Raw genomic sequence first — 19,495 nt, 5'->3', positions numbered from 1 at the left:
GGACGGAAGAGGCTGTTGCCGGGCGCAGGAATCAAGCTACGCCAGAATCATTTTGGTTTAGTCATGATGACGCCATAGACCACCAGATATGCCCAAGATCCTTAACCCTCAGCGATATATGACAATAGCATTGACATCGACCTCGCAACCAGACTGGTCCTGTCCATGACAGGAATGGGGAACAAAAGCAGTCATACCCCCCCTATTTTCTGCCATGGCCATGAATTCCAAGGCACAGCGCAAAGAAACACGGCAGGTCAATGATGCTGCTGCTCCAGGTCTTGCATGCCTACCGCAAACTAATCTTACTGTACCCAGAGTCGGCTACATGCACAGCTTCTGGAAATCTTCCACCGGACATTAGAGACTATAAGAGAAATGGATGTACTCCACAAGCTTACAAGTAGGGGAACTATTTCCAAATCAGTGGACAAAGGAAATATACAAGCCAGGTCACCAGACACGAACACTGTTCGTCTTCAGATCCTAGATGAGCTTAGGGCAATGAAAAGCTCCTAGGAAAAAGCACAAAAACGTACAGCACAGCAACTTCGCCAGATCCATACCACTGTGCAACAGCTGTCAGTTCGAATTTCGCAGGTAAAACAACAGGTCTCCGAACTAAAAGATGTTAGAACTCGGGAAGAGGCACTCACCATAAAATTAGAGGCAGAACTGGTAGACGTGCAGATCAAAATTGAAGATGCGGAAAGTAGATCCTGTAGTTCAAATTTAAGGTTTACGGGGATACCTTAGGGGCTTGAAGACGGAGAGTGACCAGTCTCATTTCTGATCTTGTTTGTAAGTATGTATATATGCATGAAAACTGCATTGTCCACATTCAGAAATGAACTACTAAAAGTGTCTTCCACAAGTGTCATCATGGAAGGATAACAGGTGAAACACCTTACCTATGAAACAATATTTAAATTATTCCAAAGTAATTTTTCTATGCACTAACTTGCATTGTCACTTAGATGATATGAATAACTATGCAGCATGTAGAGACCCAGCAATATGTTAAGTTAACAGGGGCTGTGTCCTTTTCATTGTTTATTTTACTGTGCTACCCTTGTTTTAGATGTGATAACCAATTTTCATGACCTTTGACAGTGCAATGTCATAAGAAATAACAAAATAATTAAGATTTCATTTACTGACCTCTTTGCATTTGGTGCAGGCCTAAATAGAGCAAGGATTGGCTGGAAGAATGAAAGAACCATCACAATACATCCTAGGATAGGATGGGCACCCTGTGGAAAAAAAGAATGCATTACAAACACATTTTTGCCTATGCTATAAAGATAAATTTGTTCATTTTATAAAGATTTTGGGTGACCTTAAAGGAGTGTAACACCATTGTACAAATAGCCTGGACATGCATGGTTGTGCAGCATACTCAGATGATCTTGGATCTTGCTCTGTAAACAATTGTAATATCGTCTTTTGCATGGCAAGTCTTTCACTGATTATGGTCTACCATTTGCGCGAGTTATCTTCAGCACAGATCATTACACATAATAATAAAGCAGGCTGGCCAAGTGATACCCAGAAGACAGCTGTCCTATATCCCTTGTACTCTTTTCCCCTTTTACTAAATACTTAGGGGGTTATTCTAACTTTGGAGGAGGTGTTAATCCGTTCCAAAAGTGACGGAAAAGTGACGGATTTACCACCAGCCGTATTACGAGTCCATTATATCCTATGGAACTCGTAATACGGCTGGTGGTATATCCGTCACTTTACCGTCACTTTTGGGACGGATTAACACTCCTCCAAAGTTAGAATAACCCCCTTAGTGTGGTTATATTCTAATGCTTCACATTGTTAGAGCTCCAGTGGGTGGCCTATTCATCATGAAACTTTATGCAGATGATATTTGTTACACCTGTCAGCTCTTGGTGTGTTTTCCCCTGTCTGTTTGCTCCTGACCTCTTGATTTTGATCCTGTGCTGAATTTCATTTTTGCTGGCTTTAGGACTCTGGGTACTCTACCACTGCTGACCAGTGCTAGAGTGCAAGTGTTCTCTGTACACATTGTATTGGTGATGTGGTTATCCATTATTTGCATTTTTGATTTACTAGTAAATCCCTAGTATAGTGCACCATATGCTCCCACGGCCTGTAAATCAAATGCTACTAGTGGACCTGCAGTACTGATTGTGCCACCCACATGAGTAGGCCTATAAATCTGTCTCAGACCTGCCACTGCAATGTCTGTGTGGGCAGTTTTAAAGGCCCATACCTTCTCTTTTACTGCCTGCACCGGAACTGTGATCCCCTTTCAGTGCCATGACTGTGACCTGCAACACAGGCCAGACGCAGCGCCTCCAAAGTATCACCACATTGTGAGTCCCGAGTGCTGTGTTACCAACGTACATGACACCCGACTCCGACTCTGTTGCGGCACCTGTGTCCTGTGGTGTGATTGCAGCACCGCAAAGTTGAAACCTCACATCTTGAGCTGCTGGATACATCAATCACGCCTTCTCACCAACACTGCATCACTTCCCCTGCACCCATAAGGAACTAACGCCTCATCTCCCCTACCTAGCAGTAAAGAACCGATGCCTCACCTCCCCAGTAGCAGTATAGAAGTGACGCCGCACCAGCTCCAGCGATGCCTCACCTCCCCGACTCCGTGCAACATCTTTGTTTCCTCATCGTTTTCTAAGGTACTGCACCTGGAGTCTGTGCGATTCTGTGGCCAGCCCACACTCCCTCGCGAGTGGTGTCGGGCTGTTGGAAGTGACTTTGACAAGATGTCGTGATAGCCCCAGTTGGACCTATTGTATTTCTAAGCACTGTACCATGATTTAATCTTTGAAAAATCGTATCTTTACTTGTGTTTGTTGGATTTTTTTCATTTTGGCTTTGTTTTACCCAGACAAATATTGGCTATTTTTCCAAACTGGTGTAGAGTACTTTTGTGGGGTTCTCACTGGGTTACTGTGTGTGTGTGTGTGTGTATATACAAATACCTTATACATTGCCTCTGAGATAAGCCAGTCTGCTCGTGCTAAGCTAGTAAGGGGGTGAGCAGGGGTGCAAACCACTGCCAACTAGAGACCCTATTTCTAACATTGGTGGCAGCGTTGGGATAAGACTTGTATTTGTACCCTACATACAGTGATTGGTGTACACTACTTCCAAATTGCAGTCCATTACACCACAACATACTGATTGATCTCTTTTTGCAACTTTTGAGCTTTATTCACAATCATGTCTCAGTATGATGAGCCATCAGTTAGAGCTGCAGATCTGGTGTTTGGGCAGGAGAGGTTGGAGACCTATTCAGGGCCTCAGCTCAAAGAGTTAGGCAAGGAGCTTCAATGTCCTATTAAAGGCCTCACTGGGGGGGGTGAGCTGCAAAAGGTGCGGAGGGCCGGGTTGGCAGCAAAGAAGGCTGGTGAGCTCACAGAGGAGGAAAATGCTATTGTGGATGGAGAGGAGCAGAGCCTGCATAGTGATTTTGTGGATAATAAGGATCTACTGGGGAAGAAGGCACCTCCCAGGGCAAGACATACTACTGTTTCCTCAAGAGGGGTGACCTCAAAGGAACTGGAGGACAGGCGGGAGGCTAGGAGTCTCTGAATGGAGCTGGAGAAGCTTAAGCTGGCCATGAAAGGAAGCTCCAGTTGGAACTAGCCAGGCTCCAAAGAGAGGAAGCAAAAGAGAAAATCACCATGGAGGAGAAGAAAATAGTATTAGCTCGAGATCTGAGCTTGAATGAGCTGGACTTTAAAAGCAGGTCCAGCACAGATGGACAGTGCGGTCTGAGGGAAAGGTACATATACCCAAGGATGTGGTGAAGGATTTCGAGGTGGGGGTGGCATAGAGCAGTGGTTCAGGGGTTATGAGGTGGCATTGAGAGTGAGCATGCTCCTTTAGATAGACTGATGGGCAGGCCAGTGGGAGTACTTCTTAGTGGAGGGGAGGGACACCTTGTTGGCATTAGACCCAAAAGATCAGTCGAGCTACACTGCAATGAAAGAAGACCTAATCAGGAGGTCTGGTCTCACCCGAGAAAGTTACAAGGTAAAGTTTAGAGAGAGTACTAAATTGTGTTCTCAAACTTGGGTCGAGAATGTTGATTCCTTTTTCAGAGCACTGGATGGTTGGTTGGGTGTATGGCAGTGAGGTAACTAACTATCAGGGGCTGTACAATATGATTGTATGGGAGCACTTGTCTAGTTGTTGTTTACCAGAGCAGCAGCAGCACTTGAGTGACAGCAAACTTACTGATCCCAGGAAGCTTACCAAGGAAGCGGACCACTGGCTCAGCACCAGGGTCCACAAGAAGCTGTACCTGGGAGACGCAGCCAGGGATGTAAGTAGTTCTCAAAAAGGCCCCAGACTTGTTCCCAGTGTAAGCATTCCCAACCCACTGTGAAAAAGAAGTTAGTTCCCTTCAGGAAAGCCTGCAGGGAAGGGACCACTAAAGTGTTCTGCCTGTAATTAGGAAGGGCATTTTAGGGGAACTCCCATGTGTCCCAAGCAGGCACAGCCCCCCTTTGGTGGGCAGTCACTTGGGATGGCAAATGTAGTGCTTGGGGAGGAGTTGGCCCCAGTTAGTAGTGGGGAGCCAGCTGATTTAACCCTAGTCTCCCTGGGTGAGGTGGCCTAGAGAACCCTCATGCCTGACAACACTAAGAAGTACAGGCAGTGGGTGACCATCAACTGGAGGTGGGTGAAGGCTCTGAGAGATACAGGAGCCGGCATGACAACTGCCTACTGTCATCTGGTGTCCGAGGGACAGGTAATCCCTAATGCAGTCCACCAGGCTGTAGCAGTAGACAACAGTGACCATCAATGTTTGGTAACTCAGGTTCCCTTTAAATGGGGGCAGGGGTCTCAGGTTCCTTAGGGGTAGATGTGAGTTAAGCCATACCTATTTACTGTTTGTTAGGGGGCAACCTGGAGCATACCACCTGGAAGGAAAAGAGCTCAGTTCGCACTTGGAAATGTTAGGATTGCCAGAGTGGGTGTGCATGACCACACAGTCCATGGCTGCCAAAGAGGGTCATCAGAAGAACCTGGAGCCTGAAACAGTGGCCCAGGTACCTGCCAGGAGGAGAGGCACTACTGAGATTCCCAAAGTCTGGAAGGAGGCAGAACCTGAGAGGGACGCCCCGGAACCTACAGGAGAAGAAGTGGCCAAACTGGGACACCAACCTGAGCTGACCCATTGGCAGTGGAAAGGAGGCCCACCAGGGAGGAGTTCTTTACTATGCAGAAAGAGTACCCCACTGTTGAGGATCTTCAGAAACAGGCCAAGTCCAGGCAGCCGATGGCCCCTCTGGATCTCACCTAATCTACTGGGAGAATGATCTCCTGTATAGCAAGCCTAAGGTTGCTGAACCTGGGGTAGCGAGTTTGCTGGTGGTACCCCAGTGTTTCAGAGCCTTCCTACTGGGTCTGGCTCATGATGTGCCACTGGCAGATCCTTTGGGGAAGGACAAGACCTTTGACTGGCTTGTCACCCACTTCTATTGACCCCACATGAGGAAGACCTCAAATGTGTTCTGCAGGATCTGTCAAACCTTGAAGGGTAGTGGAAAATCTGGGAAGAGGTGCAAGGCTCCTCTTCAGTCATTTCCTGTTGTGCGCACCCCTTTTGAGTGGGTGGGCATTGACATTGTAGGACCACTGACAAGACAGCTATGGGCAACAGGTTTATCTTTATCTTGGTGGACCATGCCACCCAGTATCTGGAAGCTATCCCTCTGAGGACAGTGACTATACACACTGTGGCCAGGGCACTTAGGGGGATTGTTACCCTGTGGGTTTCTCCAAGGAGGCGGTATCTGACGTGGTATCAATTTCATGTTATTGTACATGAAATCCATGTGGAAGGCGTGTGGTGTTACGTACAAGTTCACCAAACCTTACCACCCCCAAAGCTATGGGCTCGTCGAAAGGTTCAACACACTCTGAAGCACATGTTTATGGGTCTCTCAGAACCCATGAGGCATAAGTGGGACGTGCTGTTACCATGCTTGTTATTTGCCTTCAGGGTGGTACCAATGAAGGGGGTTGGCTTCAGATCTTTTGAGCTTCTGTATGAGCACACTTTGAGATAGCCACTATGCAAACAGAGATATGGGAGTCTCCGCTCCAAGTGATCACAAATAATAATAATAGTCTTCCTATGCATACAATTACAGGGTAAGCTCAGACCACTAGATATGCATTATTTGCATTATGGAGGCACTATTTGTGTTATACAGTTTTCTAACTGCTACTACGATTTTCATAATTATTGGCAGTATTGTTATCACACCTAATTTGCTTCATAATAGACCATCTAGTTGACAATTATATATTGTGTACTTTCATTGTGTCTTTTTTAGGTCGAGCATTCGAGATCTCTTGTATACACTTTAGTATATACTTCTATACTTCTTTGTGGGCTCTCTGCTTTTTCACTGGTTTGTTTTAGTGTCAGTAGTCAATCCTTGCTCTTTGTCTCACCTTTTCCACAGTTGTACACTCCCCTGCAGCATGGCCCCCGTACTTGTACCCTTCCACTTGTGCCGATGTAGCATGTGCTTAGGGACTTAGGCTAATACCATTGACCAGAGCACTGGATGTTTTCAGTGGCTCTAATCTGTTTCTGCTATCAGGGCTCTAAATCATGTTCTTCTCTGGTTGCATGTGCTGTGCATTCAAAGACCGGGGTCAAATGTTAGAGGCTCTTTTATGAGGGCAACTGTTTCCGCCTACTTTAGTGTCATAAATATTTGTGGCAATGGCTTTGCTTGGCATCTCCTTGTGCCCTTCAGTCTGGGGGCAGTGGGTGGGCTTGATGTGTCCTCCAAAGCTGAGCCTGCACTCCCTCATTAGAACCTCCTGCCTACATTGAATGAGCAAGAACCATAATGCATTTAAAAAAAACAAATTGGATTAACTGCTTGTTCTTTGCCTTGGAGAGCTCATGTTTTCACATGCTCCTTCTCCTCCTCCCACTGCCCCAGGTCTATTACTTATTTTCGTCTGCAGTCCTGTGTGACTTTGTTTAATTCCATTCTTCACTCTTACCTTTTCTCTTCTATTTTGTGATTTAAAAAAAAAAAAAGTTGTGCTTCATTATTGAAAATAAATCTTAAAGGAAACCAAACACTGCTCTGATTTCACAATGACCGTCTCCTCCCACCCGCCCCCAAACATCTTACTTCTTTCTGTCCCCAGATCCATCGTGCAGGAATGTGTGACTTTGTTTATTCCTTGAACTGTTTCTGTATCATTAAGTGTCTTTTTAAACATTTCAGAGTGTTTTATAAGTAAAAGTTCACCCACCGCACCTCTCGCTTTTAAACATAATTTCCAGGCCTCCAGATTCTGGGACAGAGGTTGCATTGGAGCACACACACTTCAGCTGAAGCAAACAAAAACAGGTCTTCTGGGGGGCTGGGGTAAGGCAGATGCTGCTCAGGTGCTTTGTTCTCATTACAGAAATCACTGCTTTAGTCAGAGTCAAATCAAGTACATTCATCAGATTCCAGTCAGTGAAAATCCCGCCTAAGTAGCGAGGATAGATGACAGTTTCCTCCCTCACCCATGAAACGCTTTTTGCAAAGTTTCTGTGCCATGATCTTAATTTTGGTTTGTTTTTCTTTAAGCAGCTCGACTGATTATGCTTGAGGGTTTCCTTGTGTTTATAGAGCTTCTGGCACGAGGAGTAGATCTCAGTTGTCTTGATCTACTGGTTCTTAAGTGAGATACTCTGAATTTTGAAAACATTTTTTAAAAAGCCACATAGTTTGACTTTACAATATTTGTGTAAGCTGCCGACATACAGTTTTACCATTGACAATTATTTCTAAAACCAAGTATGCGTAATCAGCAGCAGAGCCCAGGTCTGCTTGTATATTGCATACATCATTTATATAGCGCTTGCAATCACTAAGAGGGGTGCTGAGGCTCTGGCCCACAATGGAATGTGGCTGGGAGAGCGGTGTCTTAGTCTTGAGCCTATCTAGGAAGTGTCTCCCTATCGTGACCATCACCGAGGGGCTGTCTCGTTGTTTGGGATGCATCATTTAATGAAATAAGTGTGACCAGGCACCGACCTTAGCCGCAAGTTGGTTTTATAATGTGTGAATTATGCATATAAATAAGACAACTGATGTATTTTTCCATGCATCAGTTTTATTTTGTCCTGACCTTAAAAAAAAAAAAAAAAAAGGAGAAACGTGCATACAGAGTGTTTTGCCAGCGAGTTGGCAATAGGACACACGGTTCTGTTTAACCATCCGTCTCTGCACCAGGATATGTAAAAGTAATTTGTAGCTTTTGATTAAATTCTTTGAGTGTTTTTAATTAACACGTGCATACCAACCTCAAAAAAGTGCCTTGGTGCCGAATAAGTGCTTTATACAGTTAGGTGATTGAAAGTAACCTGTCAGACTTTATGGTTAGTTTGAAATTGTATGTGATTTTCGTTTTTTGCAGTGTTTGCTGTGATATTCTAGTTCAACAAAGGGGAGGTATAAAACTCTTCTTCGTTCCTCAAAGGTCTTCTCTTTGCTTATTAAGCACTTAGATGCACGTAGTTTAAAATGTTCATTAACATTTCTACTTTCATATATCATCAGACATTGAGAATGCTTTAAACTGAAAAATAAGCATTCATAGATTAAAAACCAAAACCGTGATTAATGTCCGATGGTTCTGTCCAATAAATTGTTAGACTGGGCTCTCAGAGGTGAGCAGCTAAAAGGTCCACCTTAGTAGAGCTGTTTATAAGAATATTTTTCTGTCAGCTTAGCCACTGCCTTCCACAGAAGTTTTTTTACTATGACAAACTAAAAGTATCCTTCGGATTAAAGTTTTTTTTTCGTTCACACTGTTTAAAGCGAGCTCCTGATTGTTTTTAAAAAAAGTGTCCCATTGAAAAGGACTGCAACAAACAATGGATTGTCTGACCCCAGGGAAATAAATCTAATTCTGTGCAGGGTAGTGACTCCTACGGTTTCCCGAGGCTCGGTATTAAACTCGACATCAAAATGTGTACCAGAGGCGATGAGTCAGTTTTCTTGCTCAAGAGAGATCTTCACATCAGGTAGAGCTCATCTGCTCTGACTGTACAGTGAACGCCATACTTGATCACTAATAGTAGACTGGCGCTTGGGCGACACCAGTGTGAGATTCTGCTGGTGCCAGACACCAGTGTGTGTGTGTATGTTTTTTGCTACAGAGAAGCTGTGATGATGAAACAGTTATGGCTGCTGAAATTGTGTGGATGGGGGACCAAATTATGCAACAGGTTTGACCAATTTATGTGGCAAGAAAATTCCAGTTATGCATTTACAATGCCAATAGCTCTAACTCAAGCAAATGCAAGACCTATTGCATTGCAAATGCTTGCTTACTATTGCTAAGTCCATGTATGACTGAGATAGTGTATGAAAAAGACTGACCTGTTTTTTCCGCCGTTCCTTGAGAGGACGGCTAGAGGGCTGTACCTTTTGGGTTGCCACAATTACTTGTCACTGTAAGGTTAGGAGAGCACGCTAGTCGAGTATTTTGGTATGACACTACTGATTTGGCAGAAGTGGCTCAGACCCTGCATTCTGATGTTCTGTTGTCCCAAGGCACAGTTCTGCAAAAGCAGATGCCCTGTGACAAGGGGAAACAAGCATTAAGCCTGTTGTGGGAGGTGGGGTGCCTCAACCTCATCGTGGCTGGCACCGAGACGGCTTAGGCAAGCTTAGAAGACCCAAAGCGTTGGGTGTCTGAGGGAATGTCAGCCGCAGAATGGCCCTGTTCTCCTCTGTGACCTTAAACAGAACTGCATAAGAAGGCTGTGCTGGGGAGTACACAGGGCCACTCAAGGATGTGAAGAGTGACCCCAAAAGGAAAAAGAATGGAGCAGAAAGGGGAAAGTCATGCTCATAAAACAGTCTCAGCTACAGCGGCCAGGTCTGATTCAGTACAGCAGGAGTGGGAGGTGGGCCAGCAACGGAGAACATGTATATAGAGGCAAGGCAGGCAATTGCAAAAGTACCGCTGGGGGAGCAATGATGTGGGTGGAGAAGATAGGCACAGCTGCATTGGAGGCTAGGGAGCACAGAGAGAATTGGCAGTGTGGGAAACCATGTGTCTCAGGTTGGGACAGGTGACAAGGAGTGAGCCTGCCCGAAGGAGCAAGGGGGGAAGCATGAGGCCTTTGTAGTGGCAGGTGAAAGGCCCAGAAAATATGTGGCAATGGGCTTGACCCCAACACTCCCCAAGAGGGGAGGAGTGCAGGAGCAAGGATATGGCAGTGGAGAAAGGACACACAATGGGGAGGGGGAGAAGGGGCATGGGATGAGTCAGGCAGTAGAGAGTGCAACAGTAGTGCCCCTCATATCATTAGGCAAGAGAGGCTGGCTGGACGAGTCCCCCTAGGGCCTTCTTACACACTCGGCCAGCTATACAGCATGGGGTGGAGAGGAGTGTGGGGGGATTCTGGGTGTGGACAGGGCATGGGTGGGGCAAAAGAAGACAAGGGGACAGACCTGGCAGAAGAATGGAGGAGCAGCCAAGGCAGAAGATAGAGGCCTAGCTTTATCAGTAATGGCAACCCTTTAAGAGTGGAGTGAGGAGGACATGGCCACTGATGGGGGAGGGGAGGAGATGCCACAAAGGAAAAGTTGCAAATACTACACAGTTGGATTATGATGAGGACAGTCAGGAGGAAGGCGAGATGGTGGAAGATGATGCCGCATTGCAGGCGGAATGGAGATTGTGGCAACAAGATGCTGATATGACCGAAGCATGATAACCCTTCTGTACCTTGTGTTTTACAGGCTGGGCGTAGATCTCAAGTGAGGCCCAGAGGCACACAATTGCAAGAAGAAAGAGTGCAGCTCGCTAGGCGGCAGGCTTTGGTATGGGGTCCAACCTTGACACCAGGTAAGACAGAATTGACACAGGCAATACTGCCAATGATGGTTTCAACAGGTTCTGATGTTGGGGCAGACCAAGAAGTAAAGGGACAAAGCTGAGAAAAGGCATGTATGTGAGGGATGATGGGGTAGGTAAAGAAACAGTGCAGGAAGACAGGCCAAGAGAGGAGAGAAGGAGCACAGGGAAGACAGAAGGTCTATCGGCAGCAAAGTAAGGGGGTGAAGAACCCAGAAGCAGCACATTGGGGGGATGCAGCAAAGGGGGGTGGTGCAGCAGGCAAGTCAGACAGGACAAAGAGTAAGGAGTTGAAGATGAAAAAACATCCCTACATGGGTGTGACAAAACCATTGGGGGGGTTATCTGATGGTGTCCCCAAAAACAAAAAATATGGGAAGGGGAATAAGTAGAGATGTTTAAGCTGCTCCACAGGGATCTCAGATCTAAAGCAGGATCCAAGGAGGTGGAGTTTGAGTTATCCAAGAGACCCAGGGTTCACTTAACTATAGAAAATTGGACAGCGGCTTTCCTAATATACAGCAAGCAAGAAGTTCCATGAACGGTGTACAGTACTATTTAGGTACATGGATGTGATCCGTAAGGCACAGATCACGTAAGGGGGTGTATGCATGGGCCCAACATGATGATGTATTTAGAGCCTTCATGGCACACGACATGGAGGCAAAATGGAAAGAAACTGATCTGGACACCATGGGTCCATCGAAACTTGGAAAAACTATATTCACAGCCAGTGGTTTGGTCATCATATACTGGCATTTTCAAGGATGTTACACTGGGATGTAGGGGGTTGGGTGGAGGAAGATGGGACTTTACCAAGAGGTTGTGCACGCTGGAGTGTTGTACGTTTTGACATGAGTGCTCTAAATGTGGGAGAAGAGATCCCCTCATACATTGTTACAGGACAGCCGGGAGGATCCAAGGGGGGCAGGGTGGTCAGTGGCAGCAATACCACAGGGTCCAGGTTCACAGCACACTGGGACAGCAGCTGGTCACACAGGGGCTGAGGTGCACAAGGATCTGGAGTGAAGGGTTCATATGCCAGTTAAGTTGTACAGATTGCATTTCAGTCTTCAGTTCAGACAAGTGGCAAGAAGCTGGGGTATAGCCGGATGGGTTTACCCAGGGGTTCTTTAGAGCCCCAGGGAGAGAAAAAGGGCAGACAACTCAAAGTCGGCGAGAGAGCACTCACAGGCAGTACAAGACAAGCTATTGAAGGAAGTACAGGAAGGCAGGATGGCGGCACCATTTCACAAGTGGCCGATGGCAAATTTGATTGCATCATCTATCAGGGTGGTTCCCAAAAAAGAAGGGCAATTTTGTCTCAGACAGCATTGGGGAGCAGATTTGGCAAATACAAAAGTCCTATTCAGGGTTGACAACTGGCAGTGGTCTAAATTATGAACAGGTAGCTTGCCAGGGGTGTGCAGGTGCTCAAGTTATTACGTGTCATTCTGTTGGGTTGCTTGAAGCATAATATTCAATTTAAAGGGCGGCATGTGCTGGGAGTGGACAATGACACTGCGGATGCTTTGCCTTATTCACAGTGGCAGAGATTCCATGGGTTGGCTACTGAGGCGGACAGAGTCAAAACAGACATGCCCAAGGAACTGTGGGCAGTAGGACAAAAAGGATGTTACAACTGGTGGTAAGGTCCTGTAACGGGGTGTCAGATATGACTCAAATTATGGCATACTGTTCCCAAGTAATTATAAAGGAACACAGACATTTCCAGAAAACATCACACAGTCACTTCCAGGGTTTGTGGATTGCAGTTTTAAGACTCTCCTCAACTCTGCTGTCTCTTCATCACCTCGATTCCACCCTCTGTGGAAAAAAAGGAGGCCTTAGTTATCAGGTCAATTACTCAGGAAATAACTCTTGTCACTTGCTCTGTATAGTGAATAGTAGACAGTGTCCAGTTTTTTCCAGGATAAAGTGTGAATCACTGTGATAGAAATTGAACAGTAGCCAAAACCGATGTTTTGTACGCGCCACCTTCTTATTCACTTCGGACTCAGACTCCTCTTGAGCTGGAATGGATGGCTAAGGTTGGTTCCTCTGCTCATAACTTCTCTTCCTCCAGCTTCTTTTTCCAGGTCACGTGGGGCTTCTTGGTTCTCTTGCCCTGCCTCAATTCCTGAACCACTCTGGGTGCACAACCTGGGTCACTCTGCTCTTCTTCATAATCTGGTTAGATGCTTGGGTGGGGTGTATTGGATGACAACTAGAATGCTAGTCAGTTTTCCCCCGGGAAGCCCATGAGGCCCGCACTGACGTTATTTTGCCTGTATCTCTGACCACCTGGCCACAGGTTCTTAGCAGAATCTACAAGAAGAGCTTACAAACAGGTTTAAGAGGCGTTTTTAGGAACTGATGTCAGACGCCGAGAGGACCAGAACAGAAGATGTGGTACAATTTATTCTGTCTGTGACCTAGAGTGGGTAATCCTGGGTCACCATGGCAGGAAAATTGGTGGACATCACCTTTGTGGGGGAAACTGGAATGGGGATAGGGTGAACTGGACACATGGATACTGGAAAATTGGGAGTTATTTGGTAAAGTGATTTGTTCTTTGCTTGCAGTGTGCACAAAGTAAGAGGAGGGGGAGAATATTCACCAGTCTGATTTCATGGATGTTTTTGGTGCATTCTAGGTGTAAGAATTGTTGAAGGGTAGGGGAGGTGAGGGTTTGGGTTGGTGTGACATTGAACTGCCTGACGCCCAGGCAGGGATATGGTTTTGCACATCCAAAGACAGATTAGAGATATTTGGGAAAAAAGGTGATGTTAGATGCTTACCCAGTGGGGTACTATTGCCTGGTTTGGTGGAAAGACTGCTTACTGCTTACGGGCTGGAACACTGGAGCCCCATTGAGATGTTTTCAGACACTGGGATGGTACACATGTAACAGCAATTCAGCTGTTGGTGGTCCTGTGTAAAGCACTTAAGTGGTTGAGGAAGCCAGCAAGCAAATTCAACACCCATTCCTTTTGCATAGGGATTGCAACAGAAGCCGGCAGATAGGACTGAAGTAGGGAGAACATGATGGGGCTAGGGAGATAGTCATCGGATTATTTTCAGAGATACTTTTGGAGAGATGGTGGGGACTGTTGACAGTTTGTCTAAGCATTGTGACTGTGTTGTCATTTTGTTTCAGGTTATGTGGTGGGCCCAACAGCTGAGGACATTTCCATATGGGTCGTAGGGCATTCCTTTGTTGAATGGGCAGAGAGGCAAGCAGCAGAGAGACAGCATGGACCTAACCTGGGCCTTGATTTCAGTTTGTTCAGTCACTTGGAAAGGAAAGGGAGGCGTGCGCTGGAAAGAACTGTCGGCAGTTTGAATGATTGCTTGAGGGGTAGAAGACGTCCTGATGTGTTAGGGGAGAATAATCTAGTTGTGGAGAAAGACTATGCATCGTAATAAGGTATGAAAAGAGATTTGCAGGACATCAAACAACAGTGAGCAGGGTACTTTGTGATATGTGCGGAGTTTATACCTCACCAAGAAGAAAGATCAACAGGGAAATCGGGGTTTTCTGAAGGGTTGAAAGGATTGGCAGGATTGATCATTCAGACTTGAGGTACAACAATGTGGATTGTTTTTGAGGGATGGAGTTCATCTTTCTAATCTTGATATGGATTTGTAAATGTTGAAATTGAGAGAGGTTTTGGCAAGTACTTTAGGGATACCCCGGTAAAGTGTCAGGCTGTTGTATGAATGAGACCCAAAGGGGGGGATGAGACAGAAAAAAACAGTAAAGATGGCCTTTCTTCTGAGTGGCGGTTGACTGAAATGTTTGCATGGTCTTGGATAATTTTTATTGCTGTGTCCATTGGGGAACCAGGCTGAAAGGGAGGGTGTGAACAACTGCACACCGGGACAAGCTAGGAAGTTAAAGGTTATGCCATAGGGAGTTAAGTTAGTTAGATGTTAATAAATGTAGTGATAAGCTGTAGGAGAATACAAAGTTACAAATTGTTTAAGCACAATACTTTAGGAAGTAGATAGTTGCAGGGTTACGTATGTGGGGGAAACTTTAGGGTCACGGGATAGGACAACATATAGGTACCGTTTTTGTATGATGAGGCTTTAGCTTTGTAAGGTGGAATGACTAAGGCAACTGGTGTTGTCCACCTGTTTCAATAAAGTGGCTTTTTTCACACAAAACCCATTTGTCAGTGGTCTGTGCTGCGCCTCTCTTGCCCAATTAACTATTCAGAACCATTAACAGAAATGCTCCATACTAAAGGTAGGTGACTGGTTGGGTTTATGAGCGCGAAGGTTGGTTCAAAATTAGCAGGACAGCTTAGTCACTGTTGAGAGTTCTAATTTCCATACAATGTTTTTCAACAGATGGATGCTGTATTACACACTGGTTAAACTTTATGCATTTCCTTCGGGCTATTGTTCTTGATGTGATGACAACCTAGGGGGTGATTAGAAGTATATGCTTTTGGGAATGCTCTTTCCAAATATGGGTATTTGTTTGTGTCAGAAATTGTGCTCTTTGCTGCTTCAGACCCCCAAAATTGCCTATTTTGATTCTGCAGAAGAAGGCATGATAACAGACTTTCAGAATAAATGCTTGATTTTTTTATTTCACTGTCAATAGCACAGACTTTTATAACTACTTTCTGGAAATCGTCTACCCACCTACATCCAAAGAATGAATGGAAAAAATGGGAGAATCGGCAAACATGAAATTTGGGAACATTGGCAAACTAACAAAAGTGGATATGTATTACAAAATGTGGGGAACGTTTGTAAAGTCTTGTATCGAAGCATAGCAAATTTGCAATTACATATTGTTAGGTACAGTGATTTAACTTGAGTAAATTATTATGAAATTGCACTGCAAGAAGAAAGCAAAGTTGCATGTTTCTACGGAATCATGGAATTTGTATGTATTTTGTAAGTGTTAGTTTTTGTATAACATCAGTAATACAAAATAAACATACGGGATAAGTGCAGCAACAAGGTTATGAAGACCAATTTCAGCATATTGTCAACACTAAACCGTAGCTGTGTTTTCGTGACATTTTCCTGGTAAAAACTGTCACTCTTTAGATTCAGAAGACTCATTTACCAGTTACTTATTACTCTGTTGCGTTACAGACATGTTAGAAATGGCGGGCTTGATAGGGTAAAAAGACAGCTAAAGACCTACATCTTTCTGTAGCAATCTTTTGCTGGCCACTTTCTGTGCATCAGTTTCTCGCAGGGCTTAATAAGGCACAAAATGTGATATGTAAAAGCTCAGAGCATTTCCAATATGGGTTAGCTTAAAACCTTTAATACTTGCTTGGCATGCTTCTATAAATTAAATTCTTATGTGCAGTGATGTGCTTTTTTGCAATTGTTGAACACTACAAATCTTGCATTTTTTTCTGTCAAGCTCATTGTGTTTTGAGAATATCGACATACTATATCGTTGTCCGGCATTTTGTGTAGTGAGCTGGTGAAGAATCTGTCTTCAGGACTGAACCCTGAAGCAAATATTTCTCAGATGGGCCTAGAATAAATATGTGTTTGGTGGTTACATCTCCTTTGAATATAGAGCAATTATCTGGACAGAGACAAGGCATTCTTTTTCTCACTGGAGTGAGTAATAAAAGGAAAGGAGGATCGAAATTCTCATTGAGCCCTACAACACAGATGATTCTCACACTCGATAGTTAGACCTCACATCTCAAGGGAAGACACTTTGTAAATTTCTTGAATTTGCCTTAGCAGCATAGTCTTACATCTGTACTGAGTGCTTACAAGAGATGCACATTTTCAAGAGAATTGGTGCTCCCCTCTTGTAGTCAGGCTATATGTTGTTTTACTCTGCGCGCAAGGATTGTTAAACATCTTTGCTGCCTAGACCACACTGACATTGCCACATGAACACCAATTGCCATGAAGCACAGTGCAAGGACTATGGAATTCAGCATGGGGTAAAGAATGTCAATCTTGGTCTTGAGCATGTGTCACTCCAATACCATGAGTTGTAGGAACATGGTATGGCCAAGCCTTTACTTTACCTTTCCAAATGGTGCCTTCCTCAGAGAATTCTATCTGAGGTTCCCAATCCAAGAAGAAATACAGTATTTTTCTATGACGTTAATTCTTGTATAGATCATACACAAAGAGGAGTTTCCAAGCATGACATGCACTCATATGCCTGTGCTACCTTATTTTTCATCAAGGTCTTTACCCACTTGCCTATAGGTTTTGTGCCTGATCTTTGCTTCGAGCAGTTTGAACTTCTCCTGCCTTCTATTTCAGGATACTTTTGCTGCTTGGCTCTTTCCTCTTCTCTGATGTCAAGGATAATTTTGTGCTTCCCTTTCTATAATAATGTTCATTTTCAATCAAGAGCTACAGCATTGCTGGAGGTGTTTCTTACCCATCTTTTTTAATTCCTAAATTGACTCTCTTTAGGAGATACGTGACACCTTCCAAATGTATTACTAAGTGCAAGATGACACATTAGCTACTGGGAGGTGACATGTTCTGTTGTCATTGAAGAACAAGACTCAACAGACCTTCTTGGTGCTCATTCCTTGAGACATAGTTAGTTTGGTCCATATCAGAAGTCCAATGATTGGAACACTGTGCATTGCAGCTTGCAGTTACCCTCTACCAACGTTTGCCTCAGAAAAAATTCCAAACGTTGCTTGGCCTTTAATTACCTGCGGGAATGCTCTGCACTTTGCAAAATACAGAATGCCAGGAGATATTGCCTGGGCTAATACTGTTTAAAGCATAAAACAACCTTAGCCAATACCTACATTGTTCTGAAATACTATGTGGCCATCCAGTAGTCGCTGAGCAAGACTACCCTCTAGAACTCAATGCCAGACCTGAAAAGCAGTGATTGATACATGTGTGGCTTCTAGTTATTAAGTACTTCAACTCCAAATTGCAGGCCTTCGTACTAAAACATTTTAAAATGAAGATTGGGTTTTGTCTCTACCTGATGATGAGGCTGATTCAAAAAACTGAGAGCAGCACAACCACTCTTTACAATAAAATACACAACAAATGTTTGTGTCTACAATTGAACAAACTTGAAGCTCCTCCTTTGTCAATCAAAGGACTTGTGACCCTTCTTCAAGTTCTCAATTACTGCATTTTTACGAACCTAAAACTTTTTCATAAACAGATAACACTAGGACAATTACATTTAGTCAATCTAAGGGCACTGAGCCTTTATCAAACACTGTGACCTGGAACTACTAGAGAGAATTTGGTTTCACTGTCATTCCTGCAAATAGACTGAATAGAAGTGCCTGCTACACATGTCTTACCGATCTTGCTTGCTACTTTGACCTCTGGGAATGGTTGTTCCAATTTGAGATTATTTCTGTACTCCCAGCCATCTTTAAAAAAAAAAAAAAAAAAACACACACACACACACACACCCGCATCGGAATATTGAATTAGTTAAATCCTGACTGATGAAGTGTTCCATATATGCCACAAGTAGAACCAATGGTAACAGAGATTTTGATTCACTTCTGTTTAACAACAGTTGAGCTCAGGTACATTGCTTTAAATATTTATTATTTCTCCTACTGACCAAATGACCCTCTCACACTCAACTGTTTACAGATTTTTATACTTTGGGTACACATTGGCTTTTATGACGCTCTCAATATTATTGGTCAGATAAAACCCAAAATAAACAGCATCAAATGTTTGTTTAGCAGAAAAACACACTTGTGCCAATTGATCAATGTGTCTATGTCCTGCAAGTTTACAATGGCACAAGGAGACCACCCACAGAATATTTTCCAGCAACACACATTCACACCTCCAACCACACATGGACGTTCACACCAGATAAAGTCCTACATGAGGAACAAATAAATTCAAGTAAAAAATGATGCCCTTATAAACATGCTACAGTGTTTGCGGTAAATAAAGTGAATCCATACATTTGCTTGTGCCCGCATGCTCGTATGACTATAAAGTCAATAAATATCACCCCAGCTGTAGCACACAGCCTACAGTGAGATCTCCCTCAAGGGGATGATAGTATGCAATGAGCACAACACATTCACTGTGGTACCAAAAATATTATAAAATGAAACTCATAAAATAACCAGTAGGGAGTACTATCAATATGCATTCCACCCAGCCATGAAGGCCCACAAGCCACATCTAGCACCAGTCCCGACATTAGTCCTTCTCAAACCCATACAGCATGGGAACAGTGGGGTGGAACCAGCACGCTAAATGAATGTCCAATGTGGATTGTGTACAAATGCTCCTGCAACTCACCAACCATATGGATTCAACTTTAACATTTGCACATTATGAGTCTCACCTACTGCTCCATAAGCACAATGACACAGGAGTTGCCAGGTGATACACCTCTGATAATACTATAGAAAAGAAAGAGTTCAAGCAGCAATGTGTGCAAAATAGGCAAGGGACACATGTAACCAACAGGCTCTCTCACAACACATTCATCAAACAACAATTCTAATCCCCAATGCTATAGTAACCACATCAAATTAATATTCCAGAATGGTTACCAACTCACGATCATTATACAAAGCAATATTCTACAATGCATGCACTTGGCTAT

The 19,495-nt window shown here is 44.2% G+C and overlaps 1 protein-coding gene across 6 annotated transcripts in view; it reads right to left on the bottom strand.

The window, feature by feature from the left end:
- Positions 1–19,495, bottom strand: part of LOC138293127 (putative ferric-chelate reductase 1) — a 264,364-nt gene that overhangs the window by 47,593 nt on the left and 197,276 nt on the right. For all 6 annotated transcript variants that reach the window (XM_069232154.1, XM_069232153.1, XM_069232152.1 and 3 more), the window contains one exon: positions 1,162–1,253. In XM_069232154.1, the coding sequence (XP_069088255.1) occupies positions 1,162–1,253 (92 nt within the window). The remainder of the gene's footprint in view (positions 1–1,161; positions 1,254–19,495) is intronic.

Source organism: Pleurodeles waltl, chromosome 4_2 (genome assembly GCF_031143425.1).
Source record: "Pleurodeles waltl isolate 20211129_DDA chromosome 4_2, aPleWal1.hap1.20221129, whole genome shotgun sequence".
Taxonomy (NCBI): Eukaryota; Metazoa; Chordata; class Amphibia; order Caudata; family Salamandridae; genus Pleurodeles; species Pleurodeles waltl.
This window is presented reverse-complemented; position numbering and strand designations above follow the sequence as displayed.